This window comes from Colias eurytheme, chromosome 25 (assembly GCF_061535395.1).
Source record: "Colias eurytheme isolate Ceu_HAF_F1 chromosome 25, ilColEury1 Martin Lab GWU primary, whole genome shotgun sequence".
NCBI classification, from domain to species: domain Eukaryota; kingdom Metazoa; phylum Arthropoda; class Insecta; order Lepidoptera; family Pieridae; genus Colias; species Colias eurytheme.
The window spans coordinates 6,474,612-6,497,501 of NC_143004.1; the positions used below are offsets into that span (position 1 = coordinate 6,474,612).

General features: G+C 33.6%; 3 protein-coding genes across 3 annotated transcripts in view; 2 read left to right on the forward strand and 1 right to left on the reverse strand.

Moving 5' to 3' along the window:
- Window positions 1-22,890, reverse strand: part of LOC149897710 (uncharacterized) — a 35,971-nt gene that overhangs the window by 10,330 nt on the left and 2,751 nt on the right. Inside the window, exons 2-6 of the mRNA XM_090116157.1 lie at window positions 3,036-3,253; window positions 2,382-2,556; window positions 1,939-2,076; window positions 1,451-1,596; window positions 901-991 (exon numbers count right to left, since the gene is read on the reverse strand). Of these exons, the coding sequence (XP_089972283.1) occupies window positions 901-991; window positions 1,451-1,596; window positions 1,939-2,076; window positions 2,382-2,556; window positions 3,036-3,209 (724 nt within the window). The 5' untranslated portion in view covers window positions 3,210-3,253. The remainder of the gene's footprint in view (window positions 1-900; window positions 992-1,450; window positions 1,597-1,938; window positions 2,077-2,381; window positions 2,557-3,035; window positions 3,254-22,890) is intronic.
- Window positions 3,506-4,831, forward strand: LOC149897711 (uncharacterized). The gene is made up of 3 exons (XM_090116557.1): window positions 3,506-3,710; window positions 4,180-4,349; window positions 4,646-4,831. Exons 1-3 carry the CDS (start codon window positions 3,597-3,599, stop codon window positions 4,800-4,802), a joined length of 441 nt encoding a protein of 146 aa, XP_089972683.1. The 5' UTR covers window positions 3,506-3,596; the 3' UTR covers window positions 4,803-4,831.
- Window positions 20,585-21,973, forward strand: LOC149897712 (uncharacterized). The gene is made up of 3 exons (XM_090116428.1): window positions 20,585-20,795; window positions 21,289-21,461; window positions 21,825-21,973. The coding sequence occupies exons 1-3, from the start codon at window positions 20,682-20,684 to the stop codon at window positions 21,952-21,954; spliced, it is 417 nt and encodes a 138-aa protein (XP_089972554.1). The 5' UTR covers window positions 20,585-20,681; the 3' UTR covers window positions 21,955-21,973.

Genomic DNA, 22,890 nt, shown 5'->3' on the forward strand with positions numbered 1-22,890 from the left:
TTATTTGCAAGAATGTAGTTACAAATTTTAGATGTTTTGATTACAATATTATGTGGCTCATACATTCTACCCAAAAAGAAAGTTGATTAGTTAGTATATAAATAAATATAGTTATATAAATCTCGTGTCACAATGTTTGTACTCAATGGACTCCTAAACCACTTAACCGATTAGAATAAAATTTGCACACCATGTGCAGTTCGATCCAACTTGAGAGATAGGATAGTTTAAACATGTAGGTACCACGGGCGAAGCCGGGGCGGACCGCTAGTAATAATATAAAACTCAAAGGTGACTGATATAGTGATCTATCAACGCACAGCCCAAACCACTGGACGTATCGCGGTGAAAATTGGCATGCAGGTAGATATTAACGACGTAGGCATCCGCTAAGAAAGGATTTCCCGAAATTCTTGAACGGGGAAAAACGGGGATGCACGTACAAAGTCGTGGGCGGAAGCTAGTTATACATACATAAACTTAACTAATGTTCATGTTATCGTACATTGTTAAAACCCCCTAAAAATCGTTAAAAGCTTCTACTTCGCGAGATTGCAATCTGTCGAAAAATTGTTATCTCATTTTCTTACAATTTAATTTTTTTTATACAAGAAGAATTCTATCGAAGTGAAATGTAAAATATAAATAAAATTGTAAAATAGCTTTCGACTGCACGCACTAGCGGTACACTAGCAATACAATCTGAACAAGTTGTTACAGATTTTGGATTTAGATACTTGCCATTTATCGCATTATTTTTCGTTAGACTAAAATTTTAAAAACATATTATTTCCATTGAATTTCCTTTGATTATAGAATGTAAGCTAGTCTTACATATTGTCATAATATGTTCATTAACATAAAAAAGTCGAGTATAATATCCAATAAATAAATACAAACCTATAACTAAGAATACCCAGTATTCGTAGACTAGAGCGTAGACGGTGAGCGCGCACACACGGGCCGATATCGTACCGAACCGCCAAAGAAACTGAAATAAAATATTATTATTCGATAAAATTCACTATAAAAATAATTTATTTTGTTTATAAAATAGGAACCTTATAATAAAGTCTTGATCATTAATAACAACTACATACAATCAGTGACAATAAACGGTGCATTGTAAATGCGAATTTAACTGATCTGAATAAGGTTGAATTTATTTTGTAGGAAATATCCTACAAAATAAATTGGTCAATAGACCAGATTTTAGTAGTAAATAATTTCATTTTGGTATGTTTGTGAATATAGCCTTAAATAAAGCAAAATGTCCAATATTTGTTGTATGTTCTATAGTTTATATACGAATCGCCGATATCACGTTCAGTTCCGCGAACGCTTTGTTTGTCAGTCTGTCTGTCCATCCAACAATACGTTGAAGCTGGCGAGCGAGCTGGTTTTCTTTTTTTTTGATTAAATGTCTGTCTGTCTGTCTGTCCCACAATACCTGGAATATAACCCCCAGCCAGGTCAACACGAGGCGGTGCACGTTCTGCAGCCGCACGTTCTTGCTGAAGCTGGCGAGCGCCCAGCACACGGAGAACAGCGATAGCGACGCCGATATCACGTTCAGTTCCGCGAACGCTTTGTTTGCTGGTCAAATAAAAAGATACAAGGAATAAAAGATAAGACAATTTTGTAAAAACGATTATGGATAAGAAGGGTAGGCATATTGGACAGGTAAATGATCAAAACCTGTACAGTTAAACTATTTGTCTTATTTGATCTTATATAAAATATGGAGTCGTATTAAATTTTTGTCCTTTTTTTCGAAAATAATAAAAAGGAATAATTTTACTTATTGCGGAAGTAAATTTATAAAAGTGCTTCTACAGATTCAGAACTCAAAAGAAATACAAAAGAAATTCAAAAGAAATTTAAAACGCAAAGGAATGCGGCGTTCGTAAATTACCATAGATAACATTTCACACTTACCAGCTGGTTCGTCGATATTAGGATCGGGAGGGACACCCAGTTCGCTGATCTCCAAATGTGCTTCTTTCAATAGAATATGTAATTGTAAGAGCAACATTGGAGCCGCTTCGCAAAAGGCGTGGACGAGACGCAACATACCTGAACAAATAATTTATTGTAAACATTGTTTTTAGGTTGTATTTAAGAGAAAATGCGAGTAATGAAATTTTATGCTTCATCTGGTGAAAGATTTATTAGAAAGACAAATTAATATTTTTTGTTCTTATTTCTTCTAGACTAAGATTAATCTATTTAATAATAATTTTGTTTTGTACTACTACACCGTTACAAACATTCAAGTATTGCGTAATATTCATTCTAGTCCTTCGAGCCGGATATTACTATAATCACAAATAAAACACGATAAAATCAATAAACTTCATTTTTACAAAACTTATACTTACAAAGATCACGAACTTGGTGCTTTACCCTCCGCAGTTCGACAGGTACAAGTAGCCTAGCGTATCTCCATAATACACCCATTTGTAGGCAGTGTAAGAGTATCGGTAGCCAAGGTGGTCTACCCTTACGACCCTCGCTACCCCACCACACGTGGAGATACCAACGAAGTGATAGTACCTTATGAAAGAACATTATTTTTTAACCCATTGAGCCCCGAACGGCCCGATCGGTCCACGACACAATAGATTTTTTATTGTGTCTGTGATTCCGGGGCCTGAGTTATTAAGCATTAGTTTACAGGTACATATTACTTGGCAACAGGCTTGGTACTTGGCAAAATGTGGTTGAAATTCAAAGTAGGATCATGACAGTATAGACGTGCGGTTGTAGCGAAAAATACAGTATATTGTGAGCTCATACTTGTTGAGGCTTTATTATTACACATTTTAACATGTTTAAAAATCTATGGTACATCTATTTCTGTTTACTTTATATCTTCGATTGGAAATTATTGGCAACTAATTGTTAAAGGTGTTTATTGTTGAGTTTATTAGAGGGGAATTTCCAATTTCATTCAGCATAGACATGTTGAAATGTATAAGTATCGAGAAAATTAGTATGCATATAAATAAATAACATATGTTACACTACACTACCTGTGATATCAATAGTGATGTGATAACTATCGATATAGTGGCTGCGAACGTCCCCTTGTACCCGCGTTCGAGCAGCGCGTACCCCATCACGAGGTCGAACACCACGTCACAGAAGTAGCCCGCTAGCGATATCACGTTGAACAGCACGTCGCAAAGGGGCAGGAACTCGGCCATTTTATTACATTTCTCATACTACGTTGTCAAGAGGTGGGGCATGGCTGAAATGAACAAAATACTAGTTTTATGGTATTGTTGCAGCGTTAAAGTCTTCCTCGATAAATGAATAATGCAAAAAACATTTTTACTTAGAATAGATTATTTTTTTTAAGTTTCTTTATTTATATTTATAAAAATAAATTTATTAAAACATTTATTCAAATTGAATGCGTCTATACGAACGCGACGGCTTCGAAAAACTAACACTTGACAGTTGACGACGTTGCACGTCAAATTCAACTGTCATTTGTCAAAGAACTTGCTTGGGAATCCTGTGGCGAGTTGTGATTGTTGTTTGAATACAACTTATGAATTTCTAGTAATTTCCTAGTTATTTAATTAAAAATGTCGAATTACACAGATCTAGTTAGTAAAATAGGAAAAGATAGTTCACGGGCGGCGTGTAAAAAGTGCGGTTATGCGGGACACCTTACGTTTCAGTGTCGAAACTTTATAAAAGTAAGTTTTCGAATCCGTTAAAAATAATATATTTACTGGAATTTAAGAACTTTGCATAATAATTATCCTCTTAGTATTAAATTGTGAAATGTAATTTTTATATTCTTAGTAAGCATGCTTTGAAAATATGCATTAGAAGGAAAATTATTATACATTTACTTTGTTTATTTGTCAATTAACACATAAGTTATGAATTAAATATAAATAATCATAAATAACACATCTTTATCAGTAGTTTATAGACATATAGCTGTTATACTCATGACAATATCTGTAGATGAATTTTTATTTAACTACCATATTTATTTATTCATACTTTATTGCTCTGACAAAACTTAACTAGGAACTTAATCTAATTATAAATTAAAACAAATGGCGGTCTTATCGCTAAATAGCGATTTCTTCCAGCGATTTCTACCATATGCAATCTGATGAAATAAAACATAAACAAAAATTTGTTTTCTTTCAGGTAGATCCAAATAAGGAAATAGTACTTGACGTGAGCAGCACCAGTAGTGACAGTGAGCAAGAATATGCAACACCGCTACAGACTTTACAAGAAGCAGAGCTGCAGCAGTTAGAAGAGATGTTCAAGAACCTGAATGAAAAGAAGAAAAGTAAGAAGAGAAAGAGATCGAGGTATGGAATTATTTATGCAAGTTGTATGTAAAAATAGTAAAATAGCTTTTTGATTATAAATTATTGTTCTTTTTTATCTCTCTCTGGTCCTGATAAAAATTCCTGGTCGAATGATAAAACGGTGAAAGTAATCTCAGTTAATGAAAAACAAAAATTAAGCAAATTATGTTACCTTCCTCGAGAACCATGTAATCTATCGGCAAATATAAGTATAGTTTGTTTTGAGTTTATTGTGACCAGACATAAGCAGTGGAGGACTTTATTCTATAATATGTGTAATATTGTTATTTTTACAGATCCTCCAGTACATCTTCAAGCTCATCATCATCATCAGATAGCAGTAGTTCACATAAAAAGAAGAAAAAGAAATCCAAAAAGTCAAAGAAGTCACATAAAGAGAAGAAAAAAAACAGACGAATAAGACTTGAAAATCAAATGTGTTCAATCATGTAAATTTTATTAAATTTTTTAATGAAATACTACTTTATTTTGTTTTATTTAGTAGCCATATTTCTTTAAATTGATAAAGATTCTAATATTAACTATTAAGCATTCTGTTATATTTAATATCCTGGTCTACTCGGTCATCAATTTTCTTCACCATATTTATGATGCTAAAGTAATAAATAGTTTTAAAAAAATATTATCAGTAAACATCTACACGCTACAGATTTATTTGTTTTCTATACTGATTAATGAATTTTTTTACTATTGTTTCATCAATTGATTGTAACAATTATATTTTATTTCAAGTCAAGTTACATACAGCTACATTTACTCTAATTTTTTATATAATAAACATAGCTTTCCACTATTAAATTATATACTTAAAGCTTCCTGTTAAATATATTACAAAAAAACGCATCTAAATCTGTTCCATAGTTTGAAAGACTTAAGCATACATAGGGACAGAGAAAGTTACTTTGCTTTATACTATGTAATGATATTATGTTGATGATTGCAATTTAATAAAATATATTAAATCCACTTAAATATCAATATTAAGTAGTCTTCCTTGATAAATGAACTATTCTTTTTTTTTTCATATTAAACCTGAGTATTAGAGCATTCAATCAACCTAACTTAGCATTATAATATTAGCAGTATGATTTACAAATAAGCGGTAGAAAGTATAGAAAAGATTATTATAGCACAATTAATTGCTCTACAAATAACTTTTACTATAATTTAAAATGTTTGGTATTTCAAATAATCTTAATCTTCTTAAGGCTGCAGTCTAGCAAAATTGCGTTTTCAACAAGTTATTTGACAATTTTTTCCCGGCTAATGAAATGATAAACTGAATTTTTTTTTCTTGTTTATCAATTAGTGTTATATACGCAATGCGCGTGAATTTTTTCACATTTATAAAGTTACTTTATGTTACCTTAATCAGGCCTTCAAGATAAGTCTCTTTCCCCCAAAGACATTTCGAGCTAAGTTTGTGCACTCACTACGTTGCAACCGATTACAATTTACACAATCTGATCAGCGCATTATTATCCTTATATAGTCGTTATTAAAAACTGCTGAATACAATTGCCGATAAACTTATGATTTTCTTAATTAGAACGTTATAAATTCATTAAATTTCCCATTTTTTGCCTTACAAAATCTATTGATAAATACTGCTAAAAGTTATTTTTTCCATTAATTTATTCGAGTTGGTTGAAGACCAATGAGTATTAATCCTTTAAAAAAATTTTTTTTTGAATTTTGATAATTCTTTAAATATTAAAAAAATATTTAAAATAATTAGGAAAAATCCTAGCGAATTTCTTTAGTCGCGCTCCTTGGGCCGGAGCGTTCTGACGTGTGCTCTACGCTCGATTTTCCTTCATACCGAAGTGAAAGTTGCTCTACTTCATTAAATTTAATATTTTTGTTAATTGATTATTTTTATCTTAGTTTTGTGCAAATATTCGTATTTTTAAACATTTGATTTCGATATGGAAAATAAACGAAAAAAATACGCGTGTAACTACTAGAAAAAAAATTATCTTCGAACATAAAGTTAATGAAACCAAATAGATTGCAAAGGTGATTGGCAACAATTTCTTTATTTTACGGGGTGCCAGTAAAGGGATGTATATTTCTTTAAAACTAAAGTAAGCTCATAAATTTTCTTATAATATTTTTTTTTTTGAAGTTCCAAAAATGTTTATTTTTCGTTTGAGAAATACGAAATATAATATAAACTTGTATTGAGAACTTGAACTTCCCAAGTTCATCCGGGGAAATCCCCATACGGGGAAAATGATTTGTTTACTCCAAAATTATATGCCGAGGTGTTTTAATTTTTTCTTCTAGTCATTTTCAACGTAGCGGCATGTTGTTTGATTATTAATTTTGTAACTTAAATACAGGATGTTGGTTTTATATTCTGATCTTACAGACGCGCTGACAAATTTAGTCCGCCATTTCTAGTTTAGTCCACCAACTCTAAGTACCAATATTAAAACGAATGGATTATCATCACGTCATCAAAACTCAGATGTAATGGAAGATCACAATAACATAGAAAATTCAGTGGGTGTTGAGAACTAAACAAACACAAGTAACAGAGACGCGAAGAATAAAAAAAGAGGACGAAAACGATAATTCGTTGATTCTTTCCCTTTTCGACGTATTGTTAGGGTACATCACCAATCTGCAATAAACAAAACTGATGATTCCCAATTGCTGATTAAAAATGAAAAACAAATAATCGACAACAGTGGTGAAAATTTGCTGATCACAATGAAACATCCTTCAGTGGTAGCAGATTTACTCATTTAAAATGTATCGGTGAACAGCGTAAAGGAGAGGAGGACAGGAAAACATTATGAATGTGGATGGTGGATTGTATACAGGGTGTAATCGTTAAGTATGTGCAGGCGATTATGACGTTATTATTGCAGGTATCAAAAAACTTAAAACTGATATCGAAATTACTTTACCTAATGAGCAAAATGACAATAATAACTTTTTAAAAGTATAACGAGAAATATCTAAAAAATTTACTTTATACACTCCCATATCAAAAAGGGAAAATGGGACTAGTAGAAGTTAAATGTCTAATTCCGGCAAAAGACATGAATGCGGAAGATGCGGTTAAAAATAAAAAAAATAATATTTGAAATACAATGCAAAAAATAACACTTTTGTCATAGATAAGAATCATGACTATTTTTTCTAAATTCAGGGACAACTAAACGTTGCAGAAGCAGAAGTCTGCTTATTTGCTGTTTGGACTGGAGTGAATAATTCGTTAAAAATAGAATATATAAAAAAGTATGTAACGTTTAGGCAAAATAAAATGATGGACCATTATCAAGATTTTACATAAATTGCCTACTGTCAGAATTGATTGATTCGAGACTTCAGCATTCGATGCCCATCAAGGACCCATCCTATATCATTCAAGCGATTGAAAAAAAAGAGATAAATCCAGTGCAACCGATAAAGCATCAGAATGCTAGCAAAAGATTTATTAGGTTTATCAATATAAATCTATATATTACACATAATATAATAAATCTGTAGAAGACGCGAAGACTGACATCCACGCGGACGGAGTCGCGGGCGGAAGCTAGTCAGAAATAAATATCTTTTGTTTTCATTTAACACAAACATTAATTTTTTTTTATTATAAACAAAATTTGTTTATCCGTTTTATTAGTTAAACTGAACAACTTTCACTAAGAAACTTAGGTCGAAAAAAATGTATAGAGTTCTGCATTTTGTATGGAAAGCTTATTTTTTTTTATATTTCGTCCAAATTTCTTTGTAAAAGTTGATCAGTTATATAAACATGAAGTTGAAGATATCAATAGAAAGTATTCGCAAATTTTGTGTACTGATAAAAAAAAATCACCCGGTGTAATTTTCACGAAAATTGTTTCAAATTGTCATTTTTGGTACTTATTACGAATATTAAATTATGCATACGAATGATTTAATTTTTAAAAATTAAGTGGAGCAACTTTCTCTTAGTACATTTGTATTATTTACATATAGGATGACAGGATGCATTTGTTTGCACTACTAGACCAAGCCCTTAATATATATGTATAAATCTCGTGTCACAATGTTTTTCCTCAATGGACTCCTAAACCACTTAACCGATTATAATAAAATTCGCACACCATGTGCAGTTCGATCCAACTTGAGAGATAGGATAGTTTAAATCTCAAATCGTTTTAGAGAAAGCGGGCGAAGCCGCGGGCGGTAAGCTAGTATAATATATAAATCTCGTGTCACAATGTTTGTCCTCAATGGACTCCTAAACCACTTAACCGATTATAATAAAATTCGCACACCATGTGCAGGTCGATCCAACTTGAGCGATAGGATAGTTTTTATGAAAAAAAAAACGTAAACATGTAGGTACCACGGGCGAAGCCGGGGCGAACCACTAGTAAATTTATAAAAATACATAATATTATATCATACAAATTATAATAAATGAATTGAATGCGTATAAAGGAACGCGACGGCTTCGAAAAACGCTTGAAGACGTTGCACGCACTGACCTCTATATATATATATATACCTCTATACGCTGGACAGGCTATTGCTGTCATTTTTTTGTGCCTATTTGAAAATCGCCATTTTGGCGCTGACGGCAGCAGTGAGGCCAGTGAGGGGGAATGGAACTAATACTTGTGATGTAAAACAAATGGTTTGTTATCGATAAAAACTTTTCTGATATCGACTACAATGATAGAAATATTACCGACACTATTTTTGATTCAGACTCAGATTATCCAGAAGTTAAACCTGTGTAAACAAAACGAAGCGACGAAATTTGTAATCTTATTAGTTCTCAGAACTTTCACCGGGGGCGCTTTGAATCGGCACAGCAAATAGCTGTCATTTTGTATGGGATAGCCCTTAGATTATACACCTATAGATGTAACCATGGCGTGACCGCACTTGAAACAGAAATAGAATTTTGTGGTGTTGCCTAATAAGTTGTGTCCCTTCGTCCAGCATACTCACCACAACTTACCATGGAATCCTGATATTTCATGAATGTCAAAAAACTGTTCTGAAATAGTGCTAAATAGTGCCCAAAGGAAAAAAATAGTGCTCTTGTACTTGCGAAGTTATAGCCATAGTTCGATGAGTATGCTGGACGAAGGTTTCGCCCAGCATACTCACCTCCGTCCGGAGAATCTGTATACGCTTCAAACATAATTCATACTTCAAAAAATAGTTCCCAAATAGTGCCAAACGGTGCCCAAAAAGAAAAAACAGTGCTCGAATAACTTCGGAGTTACAGGCTTCGTTCAGTGAGTATGCTGGGCGTAGGTTCTACGCCCAGCATACTCACCTCAGTGCGCGAATATCGAACGAGCTATAGGAACAATTTACGTCTCAAAAAATTGTGCTTGAAATAGTGCCCAATATCAGTCCAATTTTTGCTTGACTTTTGACCTAGAAAACCATTAAATTTGATTGTAAACTTCTACATACATTACATTGAGTACAGTCGAATACAATATTATTAACTTTCTTTCTAACAATTTTTGTCTTGTGTAAATTATTTGTTTTGTTATATTGTCTATGTAAGGGAGTATTTACTTTAGAATCGCAATATTATTAATTACACATTATTTTAATAATACTTTATAATAATATGATTAAGCCTTCGCGCGTCGCATGGGACCCCGGTAGCTAGGAACAATGATTTTATATATTTGTCTAGATCACGGCGCTTGAAGGATTAAAGGCTTTGTCAGACAGGACGCGTACTTAGCGCGCGTCAGAGCGTTAAGTTGACGCCGCGATATGACGCTAAGATGTGTTCTACTACCATCGTAGAATACCGTCAAACAGAGCGCCGGCGCTAGGAGTACGCAACGCTCTGTCGCGGCGTTAGGACGCTTTAACGTCGGGTGTTGTATTTTTTTACAAATTTTATTTTAGCGTCGGAGTTAATAGGCGTAAAATCATAATAAAATACTGCATAATGACCGAAAATTTGATAGAATTGGTTAGAAAATATCCATGCTTATATAATACGAAGGATAGTTCATATAAACTATAAAGATATATCAATGAAGGCAAAATTGTGGGCACAAATCGGAGAAGAAATTAATGAAACTGGTAAGTAAAAAATTCTTCCGACTCCGGAGTTAATATCGCTGTACCTTGTTTTGTTCGTAAGTAATAATTATGTAAACAACATGCAGCTTTAATGATATCAATTGCTGTGTCCTAACGCGCGCTAAAGCGTTCTGTTTGACGAAGCCTCGCGCGACGTTAAAACAGGACGCTGTAGCGCTACTACGCAGCGCTAAAATACGCGTCCTATCTGACAAAGCCTTAAGATATCAAATGAAGTAAGGGCCGATTTTTCAATCCCGAGATAAACAGTCTAATAACTACCCCTCGAATAGATTTATTTAATTATTTATCTAACTCATAACGGCTCGCCTATTTTTCAATCGTGATTTATTTGATGAATAACTATCTGACCAAATATTTCCATATTGGCAGCTCTGCTCTCGGAGTGGCGAAACAAACATATTAAATTAGTCAGGTTAGAGCGGGATAGAGTCAACTCTTGCAATTTGTCAACAACCGTCATTATGCCTCACGTCAGGAGTGCATTTTAAGTTTGTCTTGTATTGCTCTTGTCTTCTATGATTGTTGATTGTTGTTTTGATTCGAGTAAAGAGTTTGGTTAAATTTGTGTTTCAATTTATATATTTTACGATGGAAACGACATACTTAAAGGCAGCGTTCGGCAAATTTTCAATGGCATGGTCATCAGTACTATCAAAAACATCAATTTCTATATGATTTTAATTGATAATAATTATGTAGAAAGAGGTGTAATTGTTAATAATTCTACGCTCTTTGTTATGACATACGAAAATATCCCAAATTTGACGCGTCAGTTGTCAACTCAAACGCCTAACCGTCGAATAGCGCGCTATCTGGCCGTTGGAGCGGCAAATAGATTTATTCCTCAAATAACGTAGTTATTCGATAGATAAGTCCTATTCGTCTATTGAAAAATTGAATATTTTGTTAACTGAAGAATAAAGTCTATCTAGCTGTTTATCTGGGCATTGAAAAATCGGCTCTAAATCATGCATGAAAAATAAAGTTGCTGTTATTAATGCTTACATTACAACTGACAAAATTATTCAAAATAATTATTTTCCGGATCAAGGACGGTACCACAACGTTACGGAGTAATGGATGCACGTACGGTCAATAGGTATGGGGCTTACGACGCGCGGCGCCCGCGACGCTAAACATTTTTTTATATGTATATTATATACAATATTAAAACTACAATTTTTTCTATTTACATTGATTATATTATGAATGTTAACAAAAGCTGTGAACTAGTTAACTAGAATTCTGATTACTTTGGCCCTTTAAATAGTAATAAATAACGTAAGTAATTAAAAATGTTTTTTATTGCTAAACCTTTCATTGATGAAACTATTGGAAAGAGTTTTAAAAATTTGTATAACTATGTCACAGTACTAGTTTTGACTGGTTATAAGTTTTGCCTGCAACATATATACAAAAAGAAACTGTATAATTTCCTTCTTACAATTTTTCAAGATATTAATTTTATTGGCTGCAAATGACTGTTTTTATTCAGACAAACACACAATGCAATGAAGTAATAGACTTCATTTACGCTTAAAGTTTCATTCATTTATTATTATTTATAAAATATATAATAATGCATTTAATCGAAAGTTTTTGACATGTGAGAAAATACCATAATTATTTCCAATAACATGAAGTCTACAATTAGAAAGTTTAATATTTTTGTCCAAAAACATGTGTCGACGACTGTACACCATTTTACGTTAGTATGTAGAAGTTTACATTAAAATTTAATGGTTTTCTAAGTCAAAAGTCAAGCAAAAATTGGACTGATATTGGGCACTATTTCAAGTACAATTTTTTGAGACGTAAATTATACCTATAGCTCGTTCGATATTCGCGCACTGAGGTGAGTATGCTGGGCGTAGAACCTACGCCCAGCATACTCACTGAACGAAGCCTATAACTCCGAAGTTATTCGAGCACTGTTTTTTCTTTTTGGGCACCGTTTGGCACTATTTGGGAACTATTTTTTGAAGTATGAATTATGTTTGAAGCGTATACAGATTCTCCGGACGGAGGTGAGTATGCTGGGCGAAACCTTCGTCCAGCATACTCATCGAACTATGGCTATAACTTCGCAAGTACAAGAGCACTATTTTTTTCCTTTGGGCACTATTTAGCACTATTTCAGAACAGTTTTTTGACATTCATGAAATATCAGGATTCCATGGTGAGTTGTGGTGAGTATGCTGGACGAAGGGACACAATAAGTTGGCAACTCCCACATATTAGGTAAAAAATATTATGAATCTTACTTGATCGCGAACAGACTTTATAAATACCTGTAAGTACTTCGCAAACTAAAAATTCTGAATTTGCATATTTTAAATGCTAGCTTCAATAATGTAACTCTTATGTCGTAGTCGTACGAAATACTTTAATAAAACCTCCGTAAGGTAGGTAAGGAGAATTGTATGGACATCATTGACCACGTACTACGTACTAGAGAGGGCATCGCTTTTAAACTACATATTTGTAACACGAGTTAGAGTCAATCGTCTCGGACCATTTTTTTTTTGTTACATTGATTGGTTTTAATTGATAATTTTATTCATATTTTTTTAATAAGTATTAAGAGGCAGAATATCTACAAAGTGTATGACTCACTAGCCGGCCCGCTTCGCCGCGCTTGTTGCACAGATTTTGTTCGTGGTGTCCTCTCTTTAATAATACCTCAATGATAGACATCTATCGACCGACACGACATAAAACACACACGACACGTTCAATGATGAAATAAAACCAGTCTATAACATAAACATGTTTATTATTTATTACACTACTGTCCTCTCGTTACCAACACTTTGAATGATTTAATTGTACTCGTTTATTTTTATACAGTAATGAATCATCATCAAAATGAATGGAACAAATTTTTGAATATTTTGTTGGCAGCCAATTTTCTCGTCCAGTGGCATCCAGCCATTTCTTTTTATCAATATTGGATGGAAACCTGAAAAAAGAAGATTTTATTCGCATGTTACGAAAGTTTATCTTTATTGAGTAATAAGTTAAATAAACTACAATAAAGCCCTTAAATAAATGTAACTAAAATTAAAGTTTACGTACAGAAGAATTAATTTCCTCTCAATAAAAATATTATACTACTAGCTTTTACCCGCGACTTCATACTAATTATAATCATAATCTTTATTTTCTCTTCACAAAACAAGACCTCGAATCGTATGTATGTACTGACAATAGCTGTGTTTTACCTGAAAATAAAACACATACTTATTAAATACTTACCTATATTTGAAGCTTACTTCATTGAGAAGGTACCTAGCTTTTTCCGCCTATTTTTCCCTCTCTTTCCGTTGTATATATGCTATCTCTCTCGCACACCTCTCCACCAGGTGGCGGGGCGCACGATAATGTCGGGCGCTGGATGTTTTTCATTGAGTCGAAATCCACAACAGGTGGACGTTAAGTGTAAGCTTCAAATATAGGTAAGTATTTAATATGTGTTTTATTTTCAGGTAAAACACAGCTATTAAACACTTGACCGTAATTTGAAGCTTACTTCATTGAGACCTGTTTGTTACCCACCTGGTGTACAATATATGGACGCCAATGTGAATTTGAATACATAAGTAATTACTTATTTCTTTATTTGAAAGAGTAAGGTGTGCAGATAGTATACCTACCAATAAATCACACAAATTTTTATATTATATAATATATTAACAATCCCAGATGAAAAGTTAATCAAATAAGAACCAAAAAGTTAATCATAATGATTAAAAGTATTAGAACTTATGAGATTGGTTCAAGCGTACCTTAGTTAACCTTTTGGGCTTGAAAAGTTAAAGTTACTACAATTTTCACTATCTTTAGCGTAAATCTGCGAAAGCGCCAGTAACGACTTTCAATTACGCATTTAGATGTTACTTACAAAATGAAGCAACAGCTGATCCCGACGAGGCAAAAATACCTCAAACTCAAACCTTTATTTATTCAATTAGAACTCTGTAGAAGCACAATTGAATCATCTTTACATAGAATTACCACCTGTCTCAACTCACACAGTTTTAACCCAACCTGCTACAAGCGGACAAGAAGAGAACTTGGTCCTTACTTTTGGGGTCAGAAATATTAATTATTATTAATTTAAAAGGTCACCCCTTGAATAAGGCAATAAAATATCAAAACAGGTAAACGGTTTTAATTATAATACAGATTTTTAACATCAAACCAAACCGTGCGGTATCTATTAATGTTTAGAGCCAACGCCACCAATCATAATCTAAACATGGCTAGTACTTTCAGTACAATGCATGAATTATTTATTTAAAACTGATAGGTCATAAACTCTGTACTGGAAACAAATATACTGAACTTAACTCTTAAGAGACTAAAATGATAAGGAGCTTATCTGTGTCCCAAAACTGCAATTACTACAGCCAAGTACGTTACTTTTAATCAATTCGGTTTTAAGATATAATTATGATTTACATAAGAACTTATATACCGAAAGCCTCGGGACTACATAACGTGACTTATCTTCTTATATATAAAAATGAATCGCAAAATGTGTTGGTAAGCGCATAACTCGAGAACGGCTGAACCGATTTCGATAATTCTTTTATTATATTCCTTGAAGTACGAGGATGGTTTTTATGTAGAGAAAACGTAAGTACCACGAGCGAAGCCGGGGCGGACCGCTAGTTTATAATAATAGTGTTTGTGCACAACACTAGGCAGTCAACAGCTATATGAACGTCAGATAGGAAAAGAGCCAAATTTATCCAGTCAGTAACAAAGGATTTTAACTATAGTTACTTTATTCTAATTCAACCAACTACTACTAGCTACTCCGTATGTCTTTTGGATAGACGGAGGCAAATAGGATTTTTATTCCAACTATATCATTTGATATTTTGAAAATGTACTCCACATTTTCATACCGTCAGAGTCATTTTGCAGATTATAGTGGTGCAGCACTGAACACTGTCTATTAGGTGGCTGATGCTGCTGACCGGGCCTTCAGTTCCGCTTTCCAGAATACCTTCACCCTTCTAGGTGTTACTACTACTGAAATAGCGGTACTCTATCGCGTCGTTCAGGTCTCTAACTGACTAGGATTTCTCATATTATCGTAACAACCCTCGCTCGTTCTAACGAGGATAAATTATCGCCAAGGAATTCTGCTGCAGGATAATGGCAAGAGAGATTATAAGCTTAACTATGCAATATTATGTTAAGGAATATGGTGGGTTTTGAATACTATCGTCGTCTGAAAGTATCTCCTTTCGATTAACTGCATTAAGGAATCTGATCCCATCTTTGTTCCGTAGGAATGCTACGACAGTCTAAACGTTACACTGAACAAAGAAAATTGCCCTGAATATAGTCGGTTGTTCCAACATCCGTAATATGGCTAGCCTAAGGTTAGTTATCCCTTGATTGTAACTGCTACCAATGGAGGCATTGCTCTTGTGTTGTCCACAGTTGTGCGAGTGCAAAAATGAAGAACTGAGCTCGTGGGGAGCTATGTCGAATGAATCTGTGTTAAGATTATGACAGTATAGGACAGTTAGCTGTGGATGCGAAGACAGGACATTACTTTATTCATCCGTAAACACGCGAGGCAGCCACGGACAGCGATATAGCAAGAACTAAACTAGCAAAGTTTAGTTCGCTTACCAGACTTTGTCATGTTTTAAATGCAGTATATCCTCTGAATAGCATTGCATTTATGACTATTGATAAACTTAATTCACCCGTAAACACGAGAAGCAGGCACGGATAGCGATATAGCAAGAACTAAACCAGCAAAGTTTAGTTCGCTTACCAGACTTATATTTTAAAAGCCGTATAGCCTGTACATTTCATTTATTGCCCCCCCCCCCCCCCCTCAAAGCAAAGAAATGAGAAGTCATTTGGCAGAGCTTTCTCGTTAAGGGTAGGGGTTCCAAGTAATATCTAATAATAAGAGGCTTTTGTTTGGAAAGATTGACTTTCCGTTATTTATCCTCTATCCTATGTAACTCAACAGTCAGTATTCTCAGCATTCGTTGAGTACTTAAACGTTTTACGTTAATAGTTGTATATAACTTTATTATACAATATAATAATCCTGGTGGGATGACAAAAAACTTGTCTAACAAACGATTATCCTAATCCCTCAGCGATTTATTGTTTGAGCCCCGAAGAAAAATCTCATGGGTGCAATAATGAGGTCAAATGGGTTGAAAAACGAGTCAAATAAATTGCCTACAAGACCGGGCAACTAAAATAGGCCTATGAGAGGTCAACTATACGTAATCAATCGTCATTTGTTACATTCAATCGCTTTGCGATTAAAAAAATCTCTTCCGATGTTTGTATATGTAAATTGGTCGGCTAGTGCCATTTAATTACGATACCAAACATACCGTTGACACAAGGCTTGGTGACAATCCTCGAAACCACCGCCACAAATCATCTGCGAGATGATATTTGATCCGACTCGCCTTCCTTTGTTGTGATTAGGCTTTGCATTGGTAAATACAATTTGTTCAATTCCAATTTCCATAATTGGTAAACCAATGGTGGTTTCCTGATTCCTGAAGCGTAAACTTTTAGGATACGAAGTATCAATTTCATGCGCCCATTATTTGACGTATCTAACCTTTATTGTATTTATTAGGTCATTTACTATACTGCCCACTGTGAAGTAGATTTCAAAACCTTTTTCTACCTACCTTAGAAGAGTGAAGATCCGATACGGTCATATCCAAAACTTCTTTCGTGGGTCCTCGTTGACAAAAGCAAATATCTATGATCATTTTAATGATCAATCCTTTGTATATTTGCACCAATCGCCATTAAAGCCCCGCGAGGGCTGACATATATTTGCACCATTTCCCCGTGGGGACGGTTGTTATCAAAGCCCCGCGAAGGCTGATATATATTTGCACCATGTCTCCGTGAGGTACTGTTGTAATCAAAGCCCCGCGAGGGCTGATATATATTTGCACCATTTCTCCATGAGGGACGGTTGTAATCAAAGCCCCGCGAGGGCTGATATATATTCGCACCATCTTTTCCGTGAGGGACGATTGTAATCAAAGCCCCGCGAGGGCCGATATATATTTGCACCATTTCCCTGCGAGCGACAGCTGCGCGAGGGATGTTTGTAACTAGAAATAAGTAGGGCCTGCCAAAAAATGCTTAAGAGACACCCTGCGAGGGTGAATTTGACCTGGCTAACCCCTGCGAGGAGTAGTGGCCACATTTATGTATTCTGCTTCGAGCAAGAATACACCTTAGTGCTAATATAAAAATAGCAGTAAATAATCATTTAAATAATATAGCAATTAACAAGGTCCTTTAACTTATTTTCCAATGTTAGCGACATTTAATAAATTCATAATTCAAATCAATTCACTAAATTTTAAAATGAACTTCGATTCATATTTATTTTTGTTCATGCAATCGATGTAACATTTAGTTGCTTTATATCCGTTAACATTCCTTACGAACGCAACCATACCGTCGTAGGACGTTATATTTAATTGCACAAAATAATCTCCACTCACCCGCAATTTTTTACTTTTTGTCAAGGTGTACAAGTTTATAATATTATTCTAAAACGTTAGAAGTGAATTGTAAATCCTTTGAAATAAGTGTATCTAAATCTAATTTATATTAAGATATCTCGATAATTATTATACGATAACCCTTTCAGCACAAGTTCAGTAAACCAAAGAATTTAATTGTAAAATTTTGGTACTTACTCGTTTTAACAAAAAAGTTGCATCATTTGAACATAGGAAACGTAATTTTCAATCAAATTAGCCGTGTGTAATATGTCTATTTTCACATAAAAACGGATCAGAATAATACTCATAAAAGGACACGTATAGACTACGGATAGTTTTGAATGTGTGGAACATTCATGGTACGTATCTACTATACATGAGCGAATTCCATCATTATTCAGTTGAGCGGTAACTCCCGTACGATTTATAAAATAAAATCACAACATGTTCTGACATGTCGTGACTTCTTGGAGCTGACTCATCTCGTTCGATAATTTTTAGTAATAAACTATGATAGGAATTCCGAACCGTTCCTAGCGATAACGACAATGTAATAAAGTCGTAGCAATGGATTGTATGCCTGTAAAGCTTTGAGTTGGCTCATATCCATACTAAGTATTAATTGTAATTTTTCCACGAAAAATTCACTTGTACCCTTGTAATAAAAACACATTATTAAAAATGAAATAAAATATTAAAAATATCTATATACAAGAGAGGGTATTTGATATATCTAGTAATATCAAATAATCACAAAAGTAATATTAACGATTCGAGTAAAGCCGAACGGTAACACCGTTAAAATAGCTTTACTCACAGTATTAAAAATTCAAATATTAATTAGTACATATTGCATAATGAAATATTTCAAAAGAAAAGTTACTATTTCAAGTAAAATGTAACGGTTGTATCGTTAATTTTAAATATCTTTATTCATGCTATTAAGTATTTAAGCATATTGAAAAATAAACTATTGCTGAAGGATTCATTAAAAACCTCAGCATTTTAAATAAAGTCCAACGATTATACCGTTGACTTTAAAGATTTTTACTCATTTTTAAGTAAAATATTATTAGAATAGATGTAAAAATAACTCACTGTACCGATCCGACGGGATACACTTTTTAACACTTTTAGCACTTGCTTTAAGCAATACTTAATACTTAATAGCACCAAGGTTGTAGTCTTGTAGACAACCTTCTCGCGGCGGAAGCTAGACGCCAATGAAAAACATCCAGCGCCCGACATTATCGTGCGCCCCGCCACCTGGTGGAGAGGTGTGCGAGAGAGATAGCATATATACAACGGAAAGAGAGGGAAAAATAGGCGGAAAAAGCTAGGTACCTTCTCAATGAAGTAAGCTTCAAATTACGGTCAAGTGTTTAATAAAGAAATATGATTTATTTGGGTAAATTAAAGTAGCCATTATGGCAACCCTGAACCGTTCATCGTTAATCGTTATTTTATTTTAAGATAGTGAAAACACGTATCACAACTCAATATTCTTGGCATCACATCACTGAATTCATCACAAAACATCATAATCGATGATCATCTGGCGTTGTAATAACGAAAGAAATGATAATTTCGCCTACTTACGTGTGAAATGTTATTCCTTCAATTTTTCGCTCACTCCGGCTTTTACAACCCAAAACACTGCAACCCACCATCGCACGTACACTAAATATTCTGTATTATCCAATTTTTATACGCAATAAACACTGTAAATTCACACAATCACAGAAAAATCCAAAAGACGCCAAGTTTGTTTGTCACAATCTGTTCTTGCCAAACAATAAAACCGGCCATGTCGACAAAGACAAAAACTATATATTCTGTCCTGTTTCTTTGCATGGGTTTGACAATTAACGATCTCGCTCTTTCAAGGAAGGTCATTTTAGTGGTTACATCTATACTCTATAGGTGTATAATCTAAAACCCCTTCCAGACGACACAATTTAACCAGCCGATTTGATTGCCGATTGAATCGGGCCCAATTTGATCGTCTATCCACACGTACACAATTAAATCGCCAATTTTAGTTCTGCTCCGTTGCCGTTACTGACTGGACTTTTATTTTGCAACATGCCTCTTAGTAAAAAACAAAAATTGGGGCTGATTTTGGCTGTAACTACAAATTTAGAAGAAAGAAAAAGAAAAAGGATATGAAGCAAAGAATGGTTGCTTATATTCACACACAGCTGTTCAACACAAAAATCAATAATCAAAGTAAAAGAGAAGACAAAATCAACGACAACATCCGCTTGACACGCCGCTTCCTCGGTGAATACGTCAAAAAATTGGCCAATTAGCGTCCACACCACCCAATTTGATCGGGCAATCCCAAGGCAATCGCAAATCGGCCGATCCCGACCACCCAATGACCTTGAATTTCATATTTCCGTCTAGACGACCCAATTTGATTGCCAATCTAGTCAAATTGGACGAAAAATTGTGTCGTCTGGAAGGGGTTTAAGGGATAGCCAGTCCAGCGTAGTTATAGACTTAGATTATAGAGGTCAGTGGTTGCACGTCAAATCCACAGAGCAAGTAATATGTCAAATCCAACTGTCATTTGTCAAAGTAGGTAAACTTGATAAGGAATTCTGTGCCGAGTTGTGATTGTTGTTTGAATACAACTTTAGAATTTCTAGTAATTTCTTAGTTAGTTGATTAAAAAATGTGGAATTATACAGATCTAGTGAGTAAAATAGGAAAAGACAGTTCACGGGCGGCGTGCAAAAAGTGCGGTTATGCAGGACACCTTACGTTTCAGTGTCGAAACTTTATAAAAGTAAGTTTTCGAATCCGTTAAAAATATATTGGAATTTAAGAACTTTTATCCTCGTAGTATTAAATTGCGTAATATAATTTTTATATTCTAAGTAAGCATGCTTTGAAATAGCATTAGAAGTAAAATTATAATACACTAGCAAACCGGGCGAACTCCGTTTCGCCACCAGACACCTTTTCTTTGCTATTAACATCACGGAGCCCGAGATCTTTCCAACGAATGCAAAACTATGGAAATCGGTTCGTGTATTCTGGAGTTATAGCGTCAGGAAGGAAAACCCGACTTATTTTTATATAGTAGAAGAAGATTTACTTTGTTTATTTGTCAATTAACACACAAGTTATGAATTAAATAAAAAAAATCATAAATAAAACATCTTTATCAGTAGTTTATAGACATATAGCTGTTATACTCTTGACAATATCTGTAGATAAATAATACCTACCTTATGCAATCTGATGAAATAAAACATAAACATTTTTTTTTCTTTCAGGTAGATCCAAATAAGGAAATAGTATTAGACGTGAGCAGTACAAGCAGTGACAGTGAGCAAGAATATGCAACACCGCTACAGACTTTACGAGAAGCAGAACTGCGGCAGAAGTTAGAAGAGAAGTTCAAGAAGGCGAAAGAAAAGAAGAAAAGCAAGAAGAGAAAGAGATCAAGGTATGGAATTATTTACACTAGTTTTAAATAATTAAATAAGTTTTTCTATTACATATAAATGACTGTTTTTGTATAATATGATTTATGTCTCTGGTCCTGATATAAATTCATGGTTTATACTTTATATCATAGTATTATTTATGCTAATTTCAATGTAATGATAAAATGGTGAAAGTAAACTCAGTTAATGTAATACAAAAATTTAACAAATTATGTTACCTTCCTTGAGAACAAAATAGTAGTACAAAATAGTATTTTTGAGTTAATTGTGAACAAACAAAAGCAGTGGAGGACTTTATTCTATAATATGTAATGATAATTATAGACCAAAGATAATAATGTGTAATATTGTTATTTTTGCAGATCCTCCAGTACATCATCAAGTTCATCATCATCATCAGATAGCAGTAGTTCACATAAAAAGAAGAAAAAGAAAAAGAAATCCAAAAAGTCAAAGAAATCACATAAAGAGAAGAAAAAAAGTAAAAAATAATTAGCTGAACAAGACTTGTCAATCATGTAAATTTTATTAAATTTTTTAATGAAATACTACTTTATTGCGTTTTATTTAGTATCTATATTTCTTTAATTTGACAAAGATTCTAATATTAAGCATTACACTTCTGTGATTACACTGCTACATTTATTATCCTGGTCTATGTACTCGATAATCAATTTTAATCAGCATCTAAAGAATTTATAGTTGTTTTCCAAATGAATCAATTCAAACAATACAACAAGTATATTTTGTGTGATTAACTTAGTTTAAATAAACCGTAATATTGTAATAATAAATACATAATATCTAGTGTTTAAAAAAATAATATAAGTTGTATCATCTCCACGCTACAACTTTTTTTGTTGTATACTTATAAGTAAAAATGTACTAATGTTGTTTCATCTATCCATAATACAAAAAAAAAATGATAAAAATACAATCATATTGTAATTCCAACCACGTTACATGAGTAAAAGAGTTATTTTTTACGCTTATCTTTTTTATATTAAATACTAGCTTCCGCCCGCGGCTTCGCCCGCGTGGTGTTTTGATAAAAGGTAGCCTATGTTCTTTCTCAGGATCTAAAGATTGCCTGTGCCAAATTTCATCAAAATCGGTTGAGAGGTTTAAGCGGGAAAGCGTAACAGACAGACAGAGTTACTTTCGCATTTATAATATTAATTAGGGATTTCATGTTGATGATTGTAATTTATACTTGAGCATCAAATTTATAGATAAAGTTTCCACTAGTAATTTTTGCGAGGCTTGTGCGACTTCACAGTAAATATTTTGTAAACAAACAATGAGAACATATTGTCAACAAGTCAATTTGCTACTTAACACACTAATTAGGTAATCAGAACAAATTAAACTTCTGAAAAGTATAAAAAATTAATATACTTCTTCATTCGGTACAAGTTGATGGTGAAA

Excerpts from the sequence above, each read along its gene's own strand:
- LOC149897712 (XM_090116428.1), top strand. The coding sequence starts at position 20,682 with ATGTGGAATTATACAGATCTAGTGAGTAAAATAGGAAAAGACAGTTCA. Across the intron at positions 20,796-21,288 it reads AGTGTCGAAACTTTATAAAA|GTAGATCCAAATAAGGAAAT; the intron begins GTAAGTTTTCGA and ends TTTTTCTTTCAG. Across the intron at positions 21,462-21,824 it reads AAGAAGAGAAAGAGATCAAG|ATCCTCCAGTACATCATCAA; the intron begins GTATGGAATTAT and ends TTATTTTTGCAG.
- LOC149897711 (XM_090116557.1), top strand. The coding sequence starts at position 3,597 with ATGTCGAATTACACAGATCTAGTTAGTAAAATAGGAAAAGATAGTTCA. Across the intron at positions 3,711-4,179 it reads AGTGTCGAAACTTTATAAAA|GTAGATCCAAATAAGGAAAT; the intron begins GTAAGTTTTCGA and ends GTTTTCTTTCAG. Across the intron at positions 4,350-4,645 it reads AAGAAGAGAAAGAGATCGAG|ATCCTCCAGTACATCTTCAA; the intron begins GTATGGAATTAT and ends TTATTTTTACAG.